Source organism: Chiloscyllium punctatum, chromosome 5 (assembly GCF_047496795.1).
Source record: "Chiloscyllium punctatum isolate Juve2018m chromosome 5, sChiPun1.3, whole genome shotgun sequence".
Classification (NCBI taxonomy): domain Eukaryota; kingdom Metazoa; phylum Chordata; class Chondrichthyes; order Orectolobiformes; family Hemiscylliidae; genus Chiloscyllium; species Chiloscyllium punctatum.
This window is the reverse complement of record NC_092743.1, coordinates 96,318,884-96,341,690: the sequence shown is the minus strand read 5'-3', so window position 1 is coordinate 96,341,690 and position 22,807 is coordinate 96,318,884. Positions and strand designations below refer to the sequence as shown.

Here is a 22,807-nt window from a genome sequence, read left to right as displayed (position 1 = left end):
TTTTTTAATTGTTTCCAGCAACTGAAAGAAATTTGCACAAATTGTGGTTTTGGTCAAGAAAAAGAAGAAAGCATGTGTCTGGTGTAGACAGCAGGGATCGACTGAATCCCTCGAAGAGTACAAAGGTAGTAGAAATATACATAAGAGGGAAATCAGGAAGTTGAAAAGGGGACATGCGATGGCTTTAGGAGAATCCAGAAGGATTCTACAAATACATTAAGGTAAAAAAAGTAACTAGGAAGAGAATAGGGCCCCTTAAAGATCGTAAGGCTGCCTATATGTGGAACTGTAGGAGATGGGGAGATACTAAATGAGTATTTTGAATAGTGTTTACTGTGGAGAAGGATATGGAAGCTAGAGGACTTGTAAATAAATACCGGCATCTTGAAATGTCCATATTACTGAGGAGGAGGTGCAAAACTTCTTAAAATGCATAAAGATGGATAAATCCCCAGAACCTATTCAGGTGTACCCTAGAACTTTGTGGAAAGCTAGGGAAATAATTGCTGGACCCCTTGCTGAGATGTTTGTATCATCGATGGCCACAGATGAGGTGCCACAAGATTGGGAGTTGGCTAACATGGTGCCACTATTTAAGGTGGTAAGGAAATGCTAGAGAACTATAGACTACAGTGGTGGGTAGGTTGTTGGAGGGGATCCTGAGTGACAGGATTTACATGTATTTGGAAAGTTAAAGAACAGTCAACAAAGCTTTGTGCATGAGAAGATCATGTCCTACTAACTCTATGGACTTCAATAAGGCTTTTGACAAGTTTCCACATGGTAGATTAGTTAACAAGGTTAGATCACACAGAGTAAAGGGAGATCTAGCTATTTGAATACAGAACTGGCTCGAAGATTGGTGGCAGAGGGTGTTGGAGAGTTGCTTTTCAGACTAGAGGCCTGTGACCAGTGGTTTGTCGCATGGATCTGTGCTGGATCCACTGTTTTTGTCATTTATATGAATCATTTGGATGTAAACATAGAAGTTATGTTTAGTAAGTTTGCATATGACACCAAAATTGTTGGTGTAGTGGATAGAAAAAAAGTACAACAGGACTTTGATCAGATGGGCGAAGGAGTGGCAAATAGCATTTGTTTTAGATAAATGTGAGATGCTGCATTTTGGAAAGGCAAATAAGGGCAGAATTTATATACTTAGCAAGTTTTGAGAAGATTTTTAGCTCAAGTTGAGGTTCTGGATGTAGGTTTGGTCACTGAGCCGGAAGGTTCATTTACAGACATTTCATCACCATACTAGGTAACATCTTCAGTGGGCCTCTGGGCGAAGCACTGCTGATGACTCCTGCTTTCTATTTATATGTTTGGGTTTCTTTGGGTCGATGCCATGTCCTGTTCTTTTTCTCAGAGGGTAGTAGATGGGGTCTAACTCGATGTGTTTATGGATAGAGTTCCAGTTGGAATGCCATGCTTCTAGGAATTCTTGTGTGTGTCTCTGTTTGGCTTGTCCTAGGGTGAATGCGTTGTCCCAATCAGTGGTATCCTTCCTTATCTGTGTGTCAGCATGTTAGTGAGAGAGGGTCATGTTGTTTAGTGTCTAGTTGATGTTCATATATCCTGGTGGCTAGTTTTCTGCCTGTTTATCCAATGTAGTGTTTGTTACAGTTCTTGCATGGTATTTTGTAAGTGACATTATTTTTGCTTGTTGTCTGTATAGGGTCTTTCAAGTTCATTTAGCTGTTGTTTTAGTGTGTTGGTGGATTACCTATACCATGTATTCAAAAAGAATGGGTACCTAATGAACTCAGTCTGCCGAAATGTTGTTTTTTTTTCTTTTTGTTTTTTTTCTCAGCAACAAACCCTAACAAACAGACAAAACACATCCAGAAACCCTATCCACTCTCCCCTACATCAAAGCTATCTCTGAAATGACTGCCAGACTACTCAGACCCCTTGGTATCATGGTAGCCCACAAACCCACTAAATCAGCAGTTAATGAACTTGAAAGACCCTATACAGACAACAAGCAAAACTAATGTAATTTACAAAATACCATGCAAGACCTGTAGCAAACACTACGTTAGACAAACAGGCAGAGAATTAGCCGCCAGGACACATTAAAATCAGCTAGCCACGAAACGACATGACCTGCTCTCACTAGTATATAGGTATGATATGTCCTACCTTCGGGACATGGTTACAAAAACACTTCTAAATGGAAGGGACTGAATGAGAGTTTAATTTGATAATCGCAGGAGCGTAGGAGTAAATGGCTGCCTAAATGAAGTGGGAGTCCTCCACATTCCTGCATAAATGTCGCCCCCACCCAGTTCCAGAATGTTCAGTTTCTGGAGGAAGACCATACAGTTTAACCCTTTAACATTACATTAATGTTCAGAGAAGTAGTACAATTTAATCTTTTAACATTACTCCTCCCCTCTGGTGTATCGATAGTTTTCTCTCGCAAGTTGTATTAGTCTAGAATGCATTGCCCAAAGAGTGCTGGAAATAAATTCAATCATAATTTCAAAAAGGAATTGAATAGACATGAAAGGGGGAAAAAAAGTGTGAGGGAAAGAATAGAGTGCTGGGACTAATTATGTTGCTGTTTCAAAGAACCTGCATTGGCTCATAGACCAAATAGCATTCTGTACAGTGTGATTTTAGCCTTGCACCATTTTCAAAGACTTGTATGATGCTGAAACAAGGTGGTTTCATTGTCATCTTCTAAATTTAGCAAGGTTTATGATGTCCAATTTTCTGGGGTTTTCTTGCACTAATTATAAATTTGGACAAATAAAGTCAAATAATTTAAAGTTTTTAACAATGCCCACCAAGTATAGAAGTGATGTATTTTTCCAGTGTGATGCAGTTCTACTCGGCAGGCTGATTGCCAAGTTTATTCAGTAGAAAGAACATGGCCTAAAGAAGTTTTTAGTTATTGTAAAGGTCAAGTGTTAGAACCCAAAGTACTCTGTGTGCGTACTTACTGTGCATCAGATAATCCATGACCAACACTAGCGTCTCCAATTACATATCTTTTGAAGCAAGCTGCATGAGAAAGCACAAAGTAAGAATTCCTCTTGCTGAAATCATTTGCAAGTATACTAATTTCAGCTTCTATTGTCCTTGGATATTTCAGACCAAACAATTCTTCCTTAAAGTTGAGTTTCTGGATATAGGTTTGCTCACTGAGCCGGAAGGTTCATTTACAGACGTTTCTCTTTTTGCCTCACCAATTTATAGACTTGTGTTCCTTTTTTATTTTAAAAATTAGGTGACCTAATTTGATTTTTTTCTTGTTTGAATCTCAGTACTTGCTCACCTTTTACAGAGCATGGTGATGAACTAGTTCTCTTCGATTTGTATCCCCAATTAATGTATTGGCAAGTTTCATTGAAGTTCTGCAGAGCATTGTAGTGACCTCATTAATGGTCTCACCTAACCGTATTTTCTTTTCATGTAAATTGGTGATTGTAAAGGAGACACATATTGCTTTCCCAGCAACTTCTCATCATTGCATTGCATTGCTTTTTTGGATTTTCGAGAGTGGCTCTATTTCTGTTCAAGTCTCTATCTTTAATTGAAAGCTTACTCCAAAGTTGGTCATGTGGCTCATTCGTTATTTATGAAACCATGGTCGGATTGAAATGCTGAGAGGAAAATTCCAGTGTTCTGAATAAGATTGTAAATTAATTGTATTTGCTGATAAATAGATGCCCGAATATAAAATATAGATTTCATTCCCTATTAAAACCTACTTCTGCTCGTGAGTAACCTTTCATATTGTGAACCTGTATTCCATAAATGCAAGAGAGCAATTGCCTTTAAACACAACTTTAGAAATGTGACTGCTTTGTTTGAAAATAAAAAGTAGTAGAATTGAAATGCTGAATTTCTTAAGCTATCATTTAAAACTGATTGCACACTAAAAGGGGAGACTGGAACCTTGGTGATATGCCAAAGGAAATATTGATTTAAAAACTAGCTGAAATTAGATAAAATCCATGTTCATGACAAATTTCAGAATATTAACATGCTTGCTCATTTCATTTAAGTTTACTGATCTTATCAAAAGGACACTGAAACCGTGCCCTTTTGGCAGCATATTATATTTTAATATAAATTGTATCCTGAACAGTTCCATTGTAAAATTGAGGTCATGGGGCTAGCACGTTTAATAGAGTCATTTTACAATCTTGCCAACTACATAAAATATATTCAAGTTAATAAAACCAAATGGGTAGAAATGAACCCTGAGTTTCTGACATGGGATTATGCTTAAATTTGTTTGAAATTGATGCTCTGTAGCAGTAGTGTTGTGTCATCTAGTAGATACACTGCGGAAATTCACTAAGACTCCTCAGGCAGCATCTTCCAAAACCAGTCCCTTCTAGAATTACAAGGGCACCAGATACTACAACATCCGCAAGTTCCCTTCGAAGCCATTCACCATCTTGATTCAGAGACACGGAATCAAAATCCTGGTATTTCTTCCTTAATAACACAGCAGCAGTTCATGAATGCAGCTCACCCCCAACCTCTTCAAGGGCACCTAGCAGCAGGCAATAATGCCAATGACCCAGTTTCCTACTAATGATTTTTTTTTAAAAAGTCAATATAAGACAGGTTATCTCTGGTTAAAATCCTTGGTCGTTTTATAATGTAATAACCTCATTTCCATCTAGTGAACAAGGACTGATAATGTACAATGAAGTAGACTAAATATGAGTGAATTTACATTCGACAATCATGCATAAATAGTTCTGAAGAATTAAATGAATAACTCCTGTTCAATTATGATAAACTTGAAAAATACTGGATTGATAATTCTAAGCATACTATCAACATTATTGCAATTCAGGAAGATTCTCCCCGATGTATGTTGTGGAGAGTATTCCCCCTTTGCTCCCAATAATTTTTGTTTTTGACTAGCTAAGGGATGAATCCATTTCCTTCTTGTTTAGCGTCTCCTCTTTAGTTGACTACAACAACAACTTTTAATTCCTTTCAGAATGCAGCTACATCACAGTTCAAGTAAAATGTAGTTTTCCAGTGTATGATTAAGAAGCTAATTATAAGCTTTGCTTGACTGAAAGAAAAAAATGTATAGCTTTCTCCCACATCAGAAAAACAATAAAACACAACATCAGAAAGAAAACGCAGATATAATGTTTAAGAAGAGAAGTGCCTAGAACAGACAAGAAGATAAAAGAAAATGCAGTTCAAAACTGTAAAGAGTTCTTGAAGTGTTTAGGTTTTAGCCTGAGACTGTGGTGGTTTATTCAATGATTTGTGTCGTCGGCAGTAGCAAAACTTGTAATTATCTCTGAATTCTCAATCAATGAGTGTTTCTCTGATTTGTTTTTCATCAGATGTTGCTTTCTGAAAGGAAGACAGACAAAGGAGGGAGAAAGCATCTTCCAGTTTTATTATTACAAATCCTTTTTTGCCTCTCTGCTCTGCCTAAAAGCAGTTGCCTACCATACAGTTCATTTCTTGGCTTGATGTTTTTCTGAGCTAGATAATCTGTAGGTGACCTTGATCTTCTGTATGTGAAACTTGCCCAGAAAGGTGTAAATCAGAGGTACAGGTCTGAGTTCAATGCTCTTTTATAACCATGTTAATTTTGATTCAGACTGATTTGTGTTTACACATTCATGAGCTGGCTCAACCTGTAATTGGGCACTCACTGCAGCCATCTTTAAATTAATATTTTGTTACAAAACCATTGCAGTCCATCAAGATGCGTTAGATTATTTTTTTTTTAAACCGAAACAACAGGGAGGGTGGCACTAAATCATGATGCTCATACAGAGATCCAGCGCAGATGTTTTGAGCCAAATGGTCATCGTCGCTGTAACAATTCTGATTTTTGCTTCTCAAAGAAACTGGGTATTAAAATCTTGTGATGGAAATCAATTTGATAGTCCATTTTTATCATCACACATTTTCTTAATTGTTCAGTAGCTCAAAATAAATGTTTTTTTTCTAATTTTGTAAAATATTACTTGCTATTTGAGCAATTGTTTCTTTTCCTCCCTTACCCCACAATTTCTATTCTATGACAATATCTTGCCTTTCGAAAACCATCATTGCCACAGCTGCAGTCCCAAACTTGGGGTAGTATTTATTTGTGGTAACCCAGGCATTGTGCATGCTGTTGCTCCCGAACTGTGCCTTGAACTCATTGATAATGTTGATGCCCTTGGTTTAATGGTTGATAGATGCAAGAATATTAATCAGCACTGAATTCTTGCAGAATATCATTCTTCTAAATACTTAAGCTTCTCTGGTCTGTTAGCACAGATTGAGAAATTGTTATTGGATATGTGTAGCACTTATTTAGTGAATCCTACCACACACGTTCATTCAATGAAACAGACTGCACTTGTCAATTCAATGAGTTTTTGTTGAGTTTATTCTAAATGATTGTTTCACTTTTTTTATTGAAAAGAAGTAATCAGTCTCGTCTCGTATTTGTTGGAATTCCAATTGAAGGCAGTCTAATTGATTGCCTTGCAACATTGTCAAACAATCATGCATTCAATACTTTTAGAAGTTCCTTGCATCAATATTTGAGGCTTAGAAGCCATTCTAAAAAGCTGCAATGTACCGTTAAAAGCAAAACAGTGATTCTGCTGTTAGCTGAAGATGCTACTGACAAATAGAAGTTAACCTGGTCTGTACCAGTGATTGAAGAAACTTTTCCTTTAGATTTATTTCTAAATATTCATCTGTTCTTTCCCTATACTGACTTACTTTCAATCTATTTTGTAAACCATTCCTTTTGTCTAATCTATCAGAATGAGACTAATTCCGCAAAAGATGCGAGAATGTAAGGAGAGTCATAATATTTAGTCCACTGGTCACCACAAACAGTAATCTACAATGTACCTTCCTGCCTCTTCTATCCATATATTGTTTGTTTGTCTTTTCATCTCTGAGTACTCTCCGGATGATTCTGGATCTTCAGCATTAAAGGAAAACTGTGAACTGGCTACAGAGACCCTGCAGTAAGTCTGCAGTTTAGAGCAGTGTTAATGGTGGGCAATATCTAAAGCACGATATTCAAAAGTAAAAGTGTAGGTGGTGCTTAGAGGCTTGCAGTGCTATTTTGGTCGCCACTACTGTCACTGAGCTGAATGACTTGCTTCTGCCCCTCATTCAAATGTTTGTAAGGCACTTTTTATACATAGTATCTTTTATGTTATGATTATGTAGGATTAAGATTTATATCGGAAGCCCATTATAGTGCATGTGGTTAAATAAATGACCATTATTAAACACAAAAATATTCTATGATGGTTATAGAATATTTTAATTGGCAGACTTGTAAGAAGAATCACTGTTTTTGTGCTCTTAACAATTTAGTGCTCAAATAATTCTAACTGTTTGCCATTTGTGATCTTCGCTGCATATTATTTATGACTTTTACATCCTCTAGTTAATTATGACAGTATGCTTGTAAAACCTCTCCTCCTTTCTGCACATCCTGAGTCGATGATGTACATATTTGTCTCCTTTTGCTCCTAGGTTTTATATTCCTACTCTATAGGCTTTCTATATATATTAACGGGTTTGTTTTGCACCCAAGGACTGGGCCCTGCTTTTGTCTTTTGTTCAAGGGTAAGTATGTTCAACATTGTACTCTTTACTGATTTGTGCTTTTAAATCTGTTCACAATAAGTTCCAACGAAAATAACATTTCATTTTGCAATATTTAATTGGACAAATTATGACTAAATAACAAACGCATGGGAAGGCAGTGATGTAATGGTAAAGTCTCTGTGCTAGTAATCCATAACCCTAGCCTAATGTTCTGCAGATATTCACCACAGTGCAATTTAAATTCAATTAAAAAATTAGCCCAATGTCAACCATATAAACACTGCTGATTGTTAGAAAAACCCATCCTGTTCACTAATGCTTTTTCAGAAAATCTGCCATCCTTATCTTGTCTAGTCCACATATAACTCCAGATCCACAGCAATATGGTTGACTCTTAACTGCTCTTTGGGCAGTTATGGATGGGCAATAAATGCTGGCCTAGCCAGCAATGCCTACATGAATGAATGTTTTTAAAAACGAGTTGAATCCTAAATCCAGAATCTATCTTTAGTACTTTTTTAATCCTAACCATCCATTCTATTTTGCCCAACTACAACTCAATTGAAAAGGAGTGTCACTAGTCATGGGGACCACTTTATTTGGCTTGAGTGGATTGCATAATAATATTAGTGATTTAGTTTAATAGTGCATTATTTTCATTTTGTAATCTTCTTAACCTTATCGATCTCACTACAGAGTACACTTGTTTTATTACAAGACTGCATTAATACTGACAGTCCTCAGATACATTTATCCAAATGGCCATATTAAATATGTGAAGCTAGATTTTATTTGTGTAGAAGAATCTTCAATTTTTGAAAAAAGCATCCTAGCCCCTGAAGCTGACTTTTGCCATAGAACAGAAAATGCTGTAGAAATTCAGTGGGTCCGACAGCATCTATGGATAGTAAGCAGAATCAATGTTTTGGATCCAGTGACCATTCTTCAGAATACTTTCCATAGATGCTGCCAAGCCTGCTGAGTTTCTCCAGCCATTTCTGTTTTTGTTTTTGTTTCAACTTTACGGTATCTGCAGTTCTTTGTTTTCTGACTTAGTCGACTTGGCAAAAAGAGATTTTAGATGGTAAGTCAGATCAAGAACTGAAATCTCAAATCAGAACAACTAGTTGTATATAGACTGGGAAATAAGCAAGATTTTCCTGCTCTTAATGGTAAATATGGTTTCACTCCAAGGTAACTCCCACACAAGCAAAACCTTTAAGTGAGATTTTGTTAATGTGGAAATAAAATCAAGATTCCAGTAATTGTTCACAAATGATTAAGTGTTCAAAGATTTTAATGTGGTCTAAATTTGAACACCAAGAAGAACTCCATTAAGTTCCTCTGTGACGGTTTATCTGCAGGAAAGGTGTTTTGAATGAATCTCCAAAGGTTGTACACTTTAGTGCATTTCTCACATTTTAATTAATACTTGTGAAGTGCACATATTTTAAAGACTTAGTTTTCATTGAACAGAAGTAAAATATTTATTGTAAGGTGTTTCCAATTACAAGTATCATACATTAAAAATTCTATATTAGATATAATATCTTAAGTAAGCTAAATTCATTTAAACAATTGTAAGGCCACTGAGACAACTGTTTAAAAGATATTGGCTGAGATAATTCTGCAATAAGAATAAATCCACAATTTTGGATTTAAGAAATAGTTTATTTAATACTATTACACTTCCTTAGGAAATCATTTTATAAAGCAAGTAGAAAGCAAATTACATTAACAATGTTTAGTTCAGTCCTTCAAATGTATCAAAAGATCAATGGTCCGAAGTACTTGTGAAAATTTCTATTTGTACAGCATTAATGTTCAATCCAAAGGGTTTTTACAAATACATGAAGGACAAAAGGGTAACTAGGGAGAGAATAGGGCCCCTCAGAGATCAGCATGACAGACTTTGTGTGGAGCCACAGGGGATGGTCAAGATATTAAACAAGTATTTTGCATCAGTATTTGCTGTGGAGCAGGAGATGGAAGATATAGAATAAGGGAAATAGATGGTGACATCTTGAAAAATGTCCATCCTACAGAGTAGGAAGTGCTGGATGTCTTGGAATGGGTAAAGGTGGATAAATACTCAGGACCTCATCAGGTGTACCCTAGAACTCTGTGGGAAGCTAGAGAAGTGAGTGCTGGGCCTCTTGCTGAGATATTTGTATCATCGATAGTCACAAGTGAGGTGCCGGTAGACTGGAGGTTGGCTAACGTGGTGCCACTGTTTAAGAAGGGTGGTAAGGACCAGCCAGGGAACACTAAACCAGTGAGCCTGACCTCAGTGGTGGGCAAATTGTTGGAGGGAATCCTGAGGGACAGGATGTGCATGTATTTGGAAAGGCAAGGACTGATTAGTCAACATGGGTTTGTGTGTGGGAAATCATGTCTCACAAACTTGACTGAGTTTTTTTGAAGAAGTAATAGAGGATTGATAACGGCAGAGGGTTAGATGTGATCTATATGGACTTCAGTAAGGCGTTCAACAAGATTCCCCATGGGAGACTGGTTAGCAAGGTTAGATCTCATGGAATACAGGGAGATCTAGCCATTTGGATACACAACTGGCTCAAAGATAGAAGACAGAAGGTGGTGGAGGGTTGTTTTTCAGACTGGAGGCCTGTGACCAGTGGAGTGCCACAAGGATCGGTGCTGGGTCCTCTACTTTTTATCATTTGCATAAATGACTTGGATGCGAGCATAAGAGGTATAGTTAGTAAGTTTGCAGATGACACCAAAATTGGAGGTGTAGTGGAAGCGAAGAATGTTACCTCAGATTACAACAGGATCTTGACCAGATGGGCCAATGGTCTGAGAATTGGCAGATGAAGTTTATTTCAGATAAATGTGAGGTGCTGCATTTTGGGAAAGCAAATCTTAGCAGGACTTATATACCTTAATGATAAGGTCCCAAGGAGTGTTGCTGAACAAAGAGACCTTGGAGTGCAGATTCATAGCTCCTTGAAAGTAGAGTCGCAGATAGATAGGATAGTGAAGAAAGCGTTTGGTATGCTTTCTTTTCTTGTATTGAGCACAGGAATTGGGAGGTCATGTTGTGGCTGTACAGGACATTGGTTAGGCCACTGTTGGAATATTGCTTGCAATTCTGGTCTCCTTTCTATTGGAAAGATGTTGTGAAACTTGAAAGGGTTCAAAAAAGATTATGTTGCCAGGATTGGAGGATTTGAGCTATAAGAAGAGGCTGAACAGGCTGGGGCTGTTTTTCCCTGGAGCATCAGAGGCTGAGGGGTGACCTTATAGAGGTTTACAAAATTACGAGGGGCATGGATAAGGTAAATAGGCAAAGTCTTTTCCCTGGGGTGGGGAGTCCAGAACTAAAGGATATAGGTGTAGAGTGAGAGGGGAAAGATATAAAAGAGACCTAAGGGGCAACTTTTTCACACAGAGGGTGGTACATGTATGGAATGAGCTGCCAGAGAAAGTGGTGGAGGCTGGTACAATTGCAACATTTTTAAGCATTTGGATGGGTACATGAATAGGAAGGGTTTGGAGGGATATGGGCAGAGTGATGGCAGATGGGACTAGATTGGGTTGGGATATCTGGTTTGCATGGATGGGTTGGACCAAAGGGTCTGTTTCCATTCTGTACATCTCTATGGCTCTAAGCCCACAGTAAATATGATTTATGAATATTTTAGTAAACTTTTTAGATAAAGATCTCCTATTAATTCTGGCATAGATCCCAACAGTGTGGAAACAGGTAATTCGACCCAACAGATCACACTAACCCTCCAAAGATCAGCCCACCCAGACCCACCCCACTACCCTGTCTCTATAACTCTGCGTTTTCCCCCATCCCTGAATGCTACGGGCAATTTAGTATGGCCAATCCACCTAATTTACACATCTTTGGACTGTGGGCAGAAACCCACATAGATACGGGAAGAACGGGCAAACGCTGACATTTGCCTGAGGATGGAATCAAATCCGGGTGTCTGGCACTGTGATGCAGCAGGGCTAACCACTGAACTACCGTGCTGCTTGTACATTGTGACTTCTGCATATTTAGCTTTCAGTCATTTCATGTTCCTTAAATTTGTGCAGTCATGCATCCTACTGGATCAGGCAAAAGTAGCTTGTTTTGTATGGATTGTATTGCAATTAATATCTGTGATTTATAACTCTATTGTTGATAACCTGTTCAATATTGAACGTCCCTGCTCAATAGGATTGTTAATGCAATTTTCAGCATTTCACTTGCTATAATTGTTTTTTGAGCACATCCCTCGAATTGTCCTTATTCTACTGTTGAACCACTTTTAATGTCATAGTATTCAATAAGAAAGAACAAAGAAAATTTACAGCCCAGGAACAGGCTGTTTGGCCCTCCAAGCCTGAGCTGATCCAAATGTACTGTCTAAACCTGTCGGTCAGTTCCTAAGCATCTGTATACCTCTGCTCCCTACCTACTCATGCATCTGTCCAGACACATCTTAATGAATCTACCATGCCTGCCTCTACCACTCTGCTGGCAACGCGTTCCAAACGCCCACCACCCTCTGTGTGAAGTACTTACCACATGTAACCCCCTTAAACTTTCCACCTCTCCCCTTGAAAGCATGACCTCTCGTTATTGAATCCTTCAGCCTGGGAAAAAGCTTGTCTCTATCCACCTTGTCTATACCCTTCATGATTTTGTAAACCTCAATCAGGTCCCCCCTCAACTTCCTTTTTTCTAGTGAAAATAAACCTAACCTACTCCACCTCTCTTCATGGCTAGCACCTTCCATACCAGACAACATCCTTGAAACCTTCTCTGCACCCTCTCCAAAGCATCCACATCCTTTTGGTAATGTGGCACCCAGAACTGTACACAGTATTCTAAATGCGGCTGAAACAATGTCTTGTACAATTTTAACTTGACTTGCCAGCTCTTGTACTCCATACCCCGTCCAATGAAGGCAAGAATACTATATGCCTTCTTGACCACTCTATCCACCTGTGCAGCAACCTTCAGGGTACAATGGACCTGCACTCCCAGATCTCTCTGTCCATCAACTTTTCCCAAGGCTCTTCCATTCATTGTATAATTCGCTCTAGAATTAGACTTGCCTAAATGTATCACCTCATTTGTCTGGATTGAAAGCTATCTGCCACTTTTCTGCCCAACTCTCCAATCTATGTATATCCTCCTGTATTCTCTGACAGTCCCTTGTGCTTTCTGCCACTCCACCAATCTTTGTCATCTGCAAACTTGCTGATCATACCAACAGTGCCTTTTTCTAGATCATTTATGTATATTACAAACAACAGTGGCTCCAATACTGACCCCTGTGGAACACTAGTCACCTTTCTCCATTTGGAGAAACTCTCTTCAACTACTACTCTGTCTCCGGTTGCTTAACCAGTTCTTTATCCACCTAGCTAGAACACCCTGCACACTGTGGCTTCACTTTCTCCATTGGTCTACAATGGGGAACCTTATCAAACGCTTTACTAAAGTCCATGACTCCAAATGATCTATACAATGCCTGTTTTAAACATTTATCATGTGTCAAAGATACATTCAGATCTAGATTCCTGTCAAATTGACATATACTAATTACTGTCTGCATCACTAACCCCAGGGAGAGCTAACTCTTTCAAGCCCCCACCATCTGTTCAACTTGCTGTTCATCTCCCTTTGTCAACAATATTTAAACCATTATTTACAAGTATCCTTCAGTTCCAAAGAAGAATCATATTGGACTCGATGTCAGCTCACTGTTTCTCTATCCACATGTGCTGTCAGAACCACTGAGTTTTTTCAGAATTCATTTAAGATTTACAGCATCCACAGTATTGTGCATTTATGTAACCATTGTATGGTTTCCAATTTCTCTTTACTTGTTGCCTCAATCCATTCTTTGGTGCCTAGTTTACATTTTTGTTATGCCCCATGTGCAATAATATTCACCAATCAACTCTAGGTATCTTTTCTTGTAAACCTCTGCCTCTTCCTTGTATCATAATTTTAAGAGACAGTATTCAAAAGAATCAGAGGAGATACATAAATAGACGGTGAAAAGTTTCTAACTTGCTCATTTTCTCATTTGAAAGCAGACCTGCGGACGGGGTAACTATCTTTCTCTCAGAAAGCAACTAGTCCATTTAAATATAAAATTGAGCTGCATGCCGCATGTAATAAAACCCTGGGTCAGTTTCTTGGGCCTCAGGAAACAAAACCTGGCATCGTAAAGGAAGGATGACTGTTTCATGCAATGTATACAACCTGAAAAGTTCACTCTTTAGAGAATGTTGCTTGTCCAAGTTTTGAGTTTTTTAAATGCACAATGTCTGTTTATAACTGCAAGGTCATCTGTGCTTCTAGAGACATTGGTAATGCATGATTTTCACTTCCCTTGTTTGTTTTGCAGCATCCTATGCAGACATATGGTTATGCCTTTATGTTTTCCTTGACTGGATATTTTGGAATTTCCTTTGTACTAGCTTTGATAAAACTCTTTGGAGCACTTGTTGCTGTAACAGGTAGTATATCCCTCATATATGGTTATTGTTGTTTCAACAGAAAAAAAATGTGATCAGACGTTTTGCCCGCTATGCTATTCTAATAAAGTATAATTTGGTTTACTCTTTTTAAATCTACCTGTAATGCATCAGTTTTTACAGATGGAGGCAGTGGCCTAGTAATAATGTTACTGGAGTAGTAATTCAGAAACCTGGTTAATGTTCCAAGGACGTAGGTTTGAATCCCACCATGGCAGATGGTGAAATTTGAATTCAGTAAAACTGGAATAGATAGTTGAGTTAATGATGATCATCAAACTGCTATCAATTGTCATAAAAACCCAGCTGATTCTCTACTTTTCCTTTTTTAGGGAAGAAAATGTGCTGTCCTTCTCTGTTTTGGCCTGCATGTTATTCTAGACCCATGACACTTAACTTTGGGTATGGGTAATAAAGGCTTACTGAGCCTATGATGCCCTTATCCCATAAATGAATGATTTGAAAACTGGGCCAATATGATAGTAATTTATGTCCAGATTACACTCAAAGCACAAATTGTACCTTGGTGGGTAGAATCTTGAAATCTGCTGACAATGCAAAAGTAACTAAGTGTTGAGGAGGATTTTCAAAGAGTTATGCGGACATTGGTTAGTGAAATAGCCAAATGGTTAGCATATGCAATTTAAATAGATAAGTATGATACATTTTGGGCAGCAGAACCAATCCAAATAAGAAGGGTATGAATGAAGAGTCATCTGGGAGGTTGAATTCAAAACTTGAGATAATTGATACAACTAGATGAAGAAATAGCAGTCAACAGCATTTTGGATTTTGTAAGTAGGATGTGTATTACCTCTGTCCTCTTGTATTCTATTTATATAATTTAGGTAGGCCAAAGTTAGGGGTTCCTGAGTAAGGTTTTGTATGTCTTTAGTATCGTTATGAAGTTGAAGGTATGTGCTGTATCTTTTGAGAGAGAGAATACTGTTCTGAATGGAGAGATTGCAAGTACCTGTGAATATGTTGAGTTGGCAGTCTCAGATTGTACTGGAAAAATGAAAATGTAATATTTGGCTGTGAAATGGATACCTGAATTTTGGTCGCTGTTTTGACGACAATTCAAATTTAACCAATCAGTTTAAATTATGCCCAAAATGCTAAAACCCAATCGCGTTTGAATGATTGTTTTGCTAACATCTAACCAATGAGACGATCTGATGTTGGAGATATAAGAATGCAGATTTTTTGAAAATTGGTTAGAGAACAACTGTCATAGATAGAAACTCCTGCAGAGCTAATTGCCCATCTTAACATCTTGCTGTCAAAGAAATTAGAAAACACTGTCTGTATCAAAAGTACCTTTTCATGTGAAATATACAGTAGAAAGAAAGAAGGCGAGCCAGGAAGATTGCAGCTAGAAGAGCGAAGACACCGAAGAAGATAGCAACTATGTGGTTTTGAAATTACATTGATGTCATTTTAATAAATGTCTTATTAGAACAGCATATTGTTAGAGTTGGAAGCAGATAGTAAGTAGTTAAGAGAAGGGAAGGCTTAGAATTTTGTGACTAGCCTTTGTTTTAGTGTTCACTTTTAGAGTTAAAAAATAAGTTAATGTTATTTTCTTTAACTGGTGGAATTTGAGAGTTCTCTGTAACTCATATTTTAACAGATTGAGGCAAGGTGAGCTTTTCTGCGTGTTTAGTTTAATTAACAGAGGGGTTCAACTCCATGTCATAACAGTATCAATAGATACATTAAAGCCACAAGAGATTACCCCAGTAATTGTTTTTAAAAAGCAGACTAAATTGGATTGCAGCCTTCTGAGTTGGAAAATCTGATGTTCTTTTATCATGCAACCCAATTTATGCTGGCCTACTTAATTGGAGTTGAAATCAGTTATGTAGTTGAACCTGTTATTGTAAGTCGGAAATGCAGTGGCTTTTTTTAGATGTATCCTAGGCTGTCAATATTTTTGTTTAATGTTAGTCATTCATTTGACAAACATAGTCCTACATTGACCATTGTCTGTTAACTAATTTGAAACTTGGCATTTATTTGACATTACATAGAAATTTTCAGAAAGTTACTCCCCTGATTCTTTTTCTTCCCACTGTTTGCAGTAGATAAAATATTTCTGAGCAGAGGTAAACATATGTTTGTTTCTTTGCAGTAACTACTGGAAGAAAAGCAATGACAATCGGTCTATCATTTTTCTTCTTTGCAAAGCCTTTTACTTTTCAGTAAGTAAATCTAAAATTTATGCAAATATGGCCACAAGGTAGCTTGCTAATTATTTGAAATTGCATATACTTCTATATAGTGGATGAAATATAGTAATGCATTTATGATAACTGCAAGTCAATGCCTAAACGTGTCCAGTCATTCCGCTGAACAGTTGCTTAACAATGCCCTATAGTCAAACGTTTTCATAGATAAATCTCACCTACCTGTAATTTCTGCATTAACCTTCTGCCCCATAAGGCCATAAGATATAGATGCAGAATTAGGCCAATCACCCCATCGTGTCTGCTCTGCCATGTGATCAGTGCTAATATTTCTCAATCCCATTCTCCTGGCTTCTTCCCAAAGCCCTTGATCTCCTTACAAATCAAAAGTCTATTAATCTGTCTTAAATACACTCAATGATTTGACCTCCACAGCCCTCTCAGGAGGTAAGTTCCACAAATTAACCATCTTCTGGCTGGAGAAATTCATCCTTCCCTCAGTTCTAAAAAGTCATCCCTTCACTCTTAGGCTGTGCCCTTTTAATTTTAGTTGCATCCAAAAATGGAAACAGCTTGTCGACGTCTGCTCTATCCAGGCCTCTTAGTATTCTGTAAGCATCAGTCTGATCACCTCCTCATTATTCTAAACACTATTGAGTGCAGATTTAGAGTCCTCAACCGCTCCTCATATGACGAGCCCTTCATACGTGGGGTCATTCTTGTAAACCTCTGGATCCCCTCCAAGACCAGCACAATCATCCTTAAATATATAGACCAAAATTGCTCTCAATTTTCCAAAGGCTGACTGAGAGCCTTGTCCAGCCTCAGCAGTACATCTCTGCTCTTATCATCTTGCCCTCTTGAAATGAATGTCAGCATTGCATTTGCCTTCCTAACTGAACTTGCATGTTAACTAGGAGTTTGAACTAGGACTCCCAAGTCCCTTATGTTTCAGATTTCTGAAAATAATCTGCGCTTCTATTTTTCCTTCAAAAGTGCTTAATGTCATACTTTCCCACATTGTATTCCATCAGTCATGTCTTTGCCCACTCTCCTAGTCTGTTCAAGTCCTTCTGCAGCTTCACCACTTCTTCCTCAGATTGTTAATGTATGACATGAATAGTTGATCCAACACTGATTCCTGCAGAGCTACGCCCGTCACTAGCTGCCATTCTGAAAAAGATCCCTTTATCCCTAATCTCTGCTTTTGCCAATTAGCTAATCCCCTATCCATGCCAGCACCTAACCCTTATGACCATGGTCTCTTATCTTATTTAGCAGCCTCCTGTGCGGCACATTGTCAAAGCCTTTCTGGAAATCAAAATAGATCACATCCAGTGGCTCTCATGTCTGACTTGCTTATTACTTCCTCAAATAATTCTAAAACATTTGTCAGACATGCTTTCTTGTTGATGAAGCTGTGCTCCCTTAGCCCTATCTTACAATGCACTTCCAAGTACTCCATAGTCTCATCTTTAATAATGGACTCAAATTTTACCAACAACTGAGGTCAGGCTACCAGCCTATAGTTTCCTCTTTTATCCCCCTCCCTCCCTGGGAAGGGTGTTAAATTAGCTATTTTCTACTGTCTCCCCGATCCAGTCTGTCTTGAAGTTTCACAACCAATGTCTCTACAATCTCCTCAGCTCGCTCCTTCGGAATTCTGGGGTGTAGCCCACTTAGTCAGGGTGATTTATCCACCTTCAGATCTTTTGGCTTCTCCTTAGTCATGGCCACTACCTTCAATTCTGCCAGTGACTGTCTTGAAGTTCTGGTATGCTGCTGGTGTTTTTCACTATAAAAGCTGACACAAAGTACCACTTCAGTTCCCTGCTATTTCTTTGTTCCCCATTACTGTTATTCCAGTCTCATTTTCCAGTGGTCCAATGTCCATTCTTGCCTTTCTCTTACCTTTTTTAGATATCTAAAAACTCATGCAAACTTCTTTTACATTACTAGCTAGCTTAGTCTTATTTCATCTCTTTCCTTCCTGCTCATTTTAGTTGTCTTCTAGTTTTTAAAGGCTTCCCATGCCTCTGGCTTCCCACTAACCTCCTTTTCCTTTGCTTTTGTCCAGTCCTGACTTCCTTCTCCTCCTGTCTTTAGTATGCTGCTTCTTCCTTAGGATGAAATTCTGCCATGCCTCCCATATTACCCTCAGAAACTCCTGCTATTACTGCTCCTCCTTTTCTGCTAGGCTCCCCTTCCAACCAACTCTGGCCAGCTCCTTCCTCATGTCTTAATGGTTACCTTTACTCAGTAGTAATGCCATTACATCCGATTCCAGCTTCTTCACCCCCTTTCCCTCCACCCCCACCCCCCCACCCCCCCCCCCCCCCCAAACAAAAACTGCAGGAAAGATTCTATCACATTATTGTCACTGCACATTAGGGGTTTCTTCAGCTTAGGCATCATATTTCTAGACCACCTCATTAAACATGACCAAATCCAGAATTGCCTGTTCCCCAATACGTTGTACCACAAGCTGCACCAAAAATGTCATCTTGTAGGCATTTCAGAAATTCCTTTTCTTGAGATCAGCTACCAACCTAGTTTTCCTTGTACATCTGCATATTGAAGAGCCCCACGATTATTGTAATAATGCCTTTGTTACATGCCTTTTCTATCTCTTTGATTTATTTTCTTCCCCACTTCCTCAACTCTACCCACACTAATTATATATCTTCCAACCCTATGTCACTTTATCGTATTTCATGTACTGCATGCATTTAAGTACCACATCCTCTGTCCTGTGCTGACTACCCCCTTCTCATTGTTGTCCCTGCATCTGTTGTGACTGAAGCTAGTTTCCTGATGCTTTCCATTCTCTCTGTTACTTGTTCTGGAAAATTTAATAACCTCCTTTGAGCCCTTCCCCCACCCTTAACTTTTTTCATTATTTTCCATGCAACTGAACACAATCCCTCCTCCCAATATTTAGTTTGAAGCCCTATCCATAACTCTAAACAATTTCTCAAGAGACACAACTGGGATTTTTAGCTGTTTGTGGAGATAAAAATAGGAGGCCTCCAGAATGCAATGAAATTCTTGAAGTATAGATAGGGAGTCAGCTTGCTTCCAATTAATTGCCTGATAAACTGGTCCTCAAGAGGTTAACAGGCCCTACCACACTAGAAGACAACTTTCAATTCATATGTGTGTTAGTGAGGTTACCTCCACTGTACCGCCTCCTCTCTTCTGAAAGATAGTCGCATGCCCCCTGACAGCTCTTCTGTCTTCAAGTTGTACACTGCTGAGTACTCCTGCCTCCTGCGTCCTTGTAATACTAACTCCACTAATTGTGCAAATGCTGTTGTCCAAATTCAAGGTGTCACAAGCCCATCATTTCCTGTCCTTGGAATGAATAAGTCCCAACACTTTCTCCAAACTGCCTCATTTTATATTTGTCCTTTGGTATTTTATCATGGTCAGAAATTAGTCTGGATCAATTTTGTCAGTTCATTTCATTGTACATTGTCTGTGTTTGCTCCTATCCAATTCTGGTTGTCTCCAATCATTTTGGAGATAAATGCAACTTTTTTGTGCATGACAATCCAGGAATATATCAGGTGGTTTAGCACCAGAAACTTCTGGTGTTCACTGATATTTCAATATAATTTCAGTGTTTAAGCTTTAACTTTTATGGTAGGAGCCTGTAGATTCTACAAATTGTAGTAATACTAATTGCACTTTTTTTGTCTTTTTAAGCTATTTATGGTCAGGTCTTGTGGTCCTCCTTGGTATCTTTCTAAATATATACAGCAAAAATAGGGACAAAATTAAGCTGCTATCACCGCTTGATCTTTGGAATGTAATCAAGAAAAAACAAATTAGATCAATGTCTCAGACTGTGTAGAGTCCATAGTAACATCCATTATTTGGATTTGATCACACCAAGCAGTTGTTTATTGACTGCATCAGGATATTCTGCAGCAGTGGACATGAGCAATGGACACATGATGCACATGTGACTGATTGATTATTTTTGCTAAAAAGCAAATTTGACCAGTGAAGATTGGAAAAACTCTGAACAGGATGATGTTGTAAAAGGTAACAATGCAATTCATGGTCAATGCTGTCTGTAAATATTACAAAGATTGTTTACTAATAATGTATATAAAATTCCTGATTTATGAACTTGTCACTGCTTTGCCACTGAAACTTTTGCCTGGGTTTTTATTGCTTTGTAAATGAATAAGACATTCTGCATTTTTCTTTTCATTCAGTGGTAATTACTAATGGGGCCAAATGTTTTTTAAAACATGTTGTGCATACTTGTACAGTTTGACAAATAATTGTGTGGTACAGTAGTATTTAAAGTGGTTATTTATCATGATTGTACAATTAAATATACCTCTCAAGTACATGTTAACGCATCTTGATTGTACTGAGTTCTAAAATTAATGCACAACAGTTGAAAAATGTGTATTAAACATTGTGGTTATGAAGTTTTCATTGGGGAGTGACCCTAAATAGGCAAATATTTCTTTATTGTTCTTAATTTATTTGAGTGCAAAAAAAAGTGCCATGTTAAAACATGTTTACTGTGTTTTGTCAAAATATTATCTCATGCACAGCACCTCCAGTGGAATGTACTGTTCATCTTTTTATGAAGAACCTTTAGAGTCATGGACCAGAGAACTTCCAGTGAGCTTATCACAAAATTAATTTTGTGTTGTGACCTTTCCATTATTCTCTTTTTGCACAATACCTTTTTCATCCTTTTTATAGTTTTTAAGAGAGAATGATAAAATGTATTTTAACATGTTCGAGTTACATGTCTTTTACTATGGAAAGAAAAATGAAGCTGAGTAAAGCATATTGCTAAACTTTTGAATATTGTGCAGTTACAATTTTTTTTAAACCTTGGATTCATGTAAGTTTACAAAATGGTATTGCTCTCCACTTTCATAATCGTCATTATTTAAATGGAGCGCACACTCTATTGCAAAGTATCAGCAATTGGGTTGAAAATACAGTAAACATTGCACTGTGGCTGAATCTTTAGCAATAAATACAATTTTGTATATTTGAGGCCATTATTGAAATGCTACTCTGTGCATTATGTAAGCATGCCTCTTTAGTTAGAGAGATGAATATTTTTACTATGTAAGTCACAGGCTCGAGTATGGCTGTCAATGATTAAATAGAATAATGTTGGAAATTGAGGTTCTCTTTAAAACTAAGCTTTTAGCATTTCAAATTCTGCATTTCCTGCATAGCATGAGGCCTCATGTAACTGTAACAGTAGTAATTAACCTTTCACAAGCACAAAACAAAAGGTTTCTTGAGTGCAACACTACACTATTTTACATGCAATGTTTTCAAAAAATTTTAATTTCCTTCTTGATAAGGAATGGAAACTAACTGTCAAATGGAGGTGGACAAGAGGACAGCAGTCATCCAACATAGCTAAAACGTTCAGGCAATGGATTGACACAGCATAAGTTATTCCCTATTCTCAAGTGCTCAGGGGCAGTCCTTGTAGGCAGTAGCCTTCATCATGATGAAAGATGGACCAGAAGAAGAGATGCAGAAAAGTTCCCGAACAGCTCAACTGGAGAGCAGGAATCTGCCCCCAAAACTTAACAAGTCCAATTAATTCGGTGCTGACAGCCAATACCTCTTCTGGTATCAGTGAACCGTCCCCAGTTGTCACAGTTGTGTACTCACTTTATATAATTAACAAATCATATCTGAACTGGTGCTTAACAAACTCAATAACATCTCCTCACACCTCTCCAAAATCAAGGAGGAGATGTGGGATACCACAGAAATTTAATTGGCATTATATTTTGAGAAGCTGGAGGCAGCAATCTTGTACATAAATGCATATTAAGTAATTGTTAAAGTAAGAAGTCACTTTGTCACTGGAGTATTTTTAAATTCAACTGATTTGTTTAATGGAAAGTTTTTAGTATTAGCAGCAGTGGATGCTATATTGGAAATCATTAAAAATATGTGAGCGCATGTCTTTGACAGGCTATTGAAAGAGTTTGTGAAAGGAACGATGGAGCTAAGAGTCTGGAATAAGTTAGCTGAAGGTGCTTTCTGTGTGCTTTACATTTGATTAAGGAAAAACAAGCTGCCAAACTTGGTGAAAGAGCTTCAGGATAAAACCGATTACGAGCAAGAAAGCAATGTTCCCAATGATCGAAAGAGTTTTTTAAAATAATTTTTCTGTGAATGGTACTTCTCTAGCAGTTATAACGATCACTTTTTTAAATCTTCCTTCTTGTGAAGAAAAATGTTTGGTTTATTCTCAACATACAAATAAATGAAATTTGTCAGACACCTAATTTTAGCATACATGCATTGTTCTAGTTTTCAGGAGAAAAATTGTAAATCAGGGGTATAAGTGAGAAAAATCAAAAGAAGTACAACATGACATCGCCTGGTGATTGCCTGCCCCTTCTCAGAACAACAAAGTTGATTCTTTCTGTTGACTATTTATTTCTTACCATGCATCTGTGTGGTTAGATCTGATTTTGGACAGGGTGTAATTCTGGATCTCTACATTCTATATAATATGG

General features: G+C 37.9%; 1 protein-coding gene across 2 annotated transcripts in view; it reads left to right on the top strand.

The window, feature by feature from the left end:
* Nucleotides 1-22,566, top strand: part of slc35b3 (solute carrier family 35 member B3) — a 46,897-nt gene extending 24,331 nt beyond the window's left edge. For both annotated transcript variants that reach the window (XM_072570819.1, XM_072570818.1), the window contains 4 exons: nucleotides 7,498-7,590; nucleotides 13,956-14,067; nucleotides 16,220-16,289; nucleotides 19,983-22,566. In XM_072570819.1, coding sequence (XP_072426920.1) covers nucleotides 7,498-7,590; nucleotides 13,956-14,067; nucleotides 16,220-16,289; nucleotides 19,983-20,130 — 423 coding nt within the window. In that variant the 3' untranslated portion in view covers nucleotides 20,131-22,566. The remainder of the gene's footprint in view (nucleotides 1-7,497; nucleotides 7,591-13,955; nucleotides 14,068-16,219; nucleotides 16,290-19,982) is intronic.
* The last annotated feature ends 241 nt before the right edge of the window (nucleotides 22,567-22,807 follow it).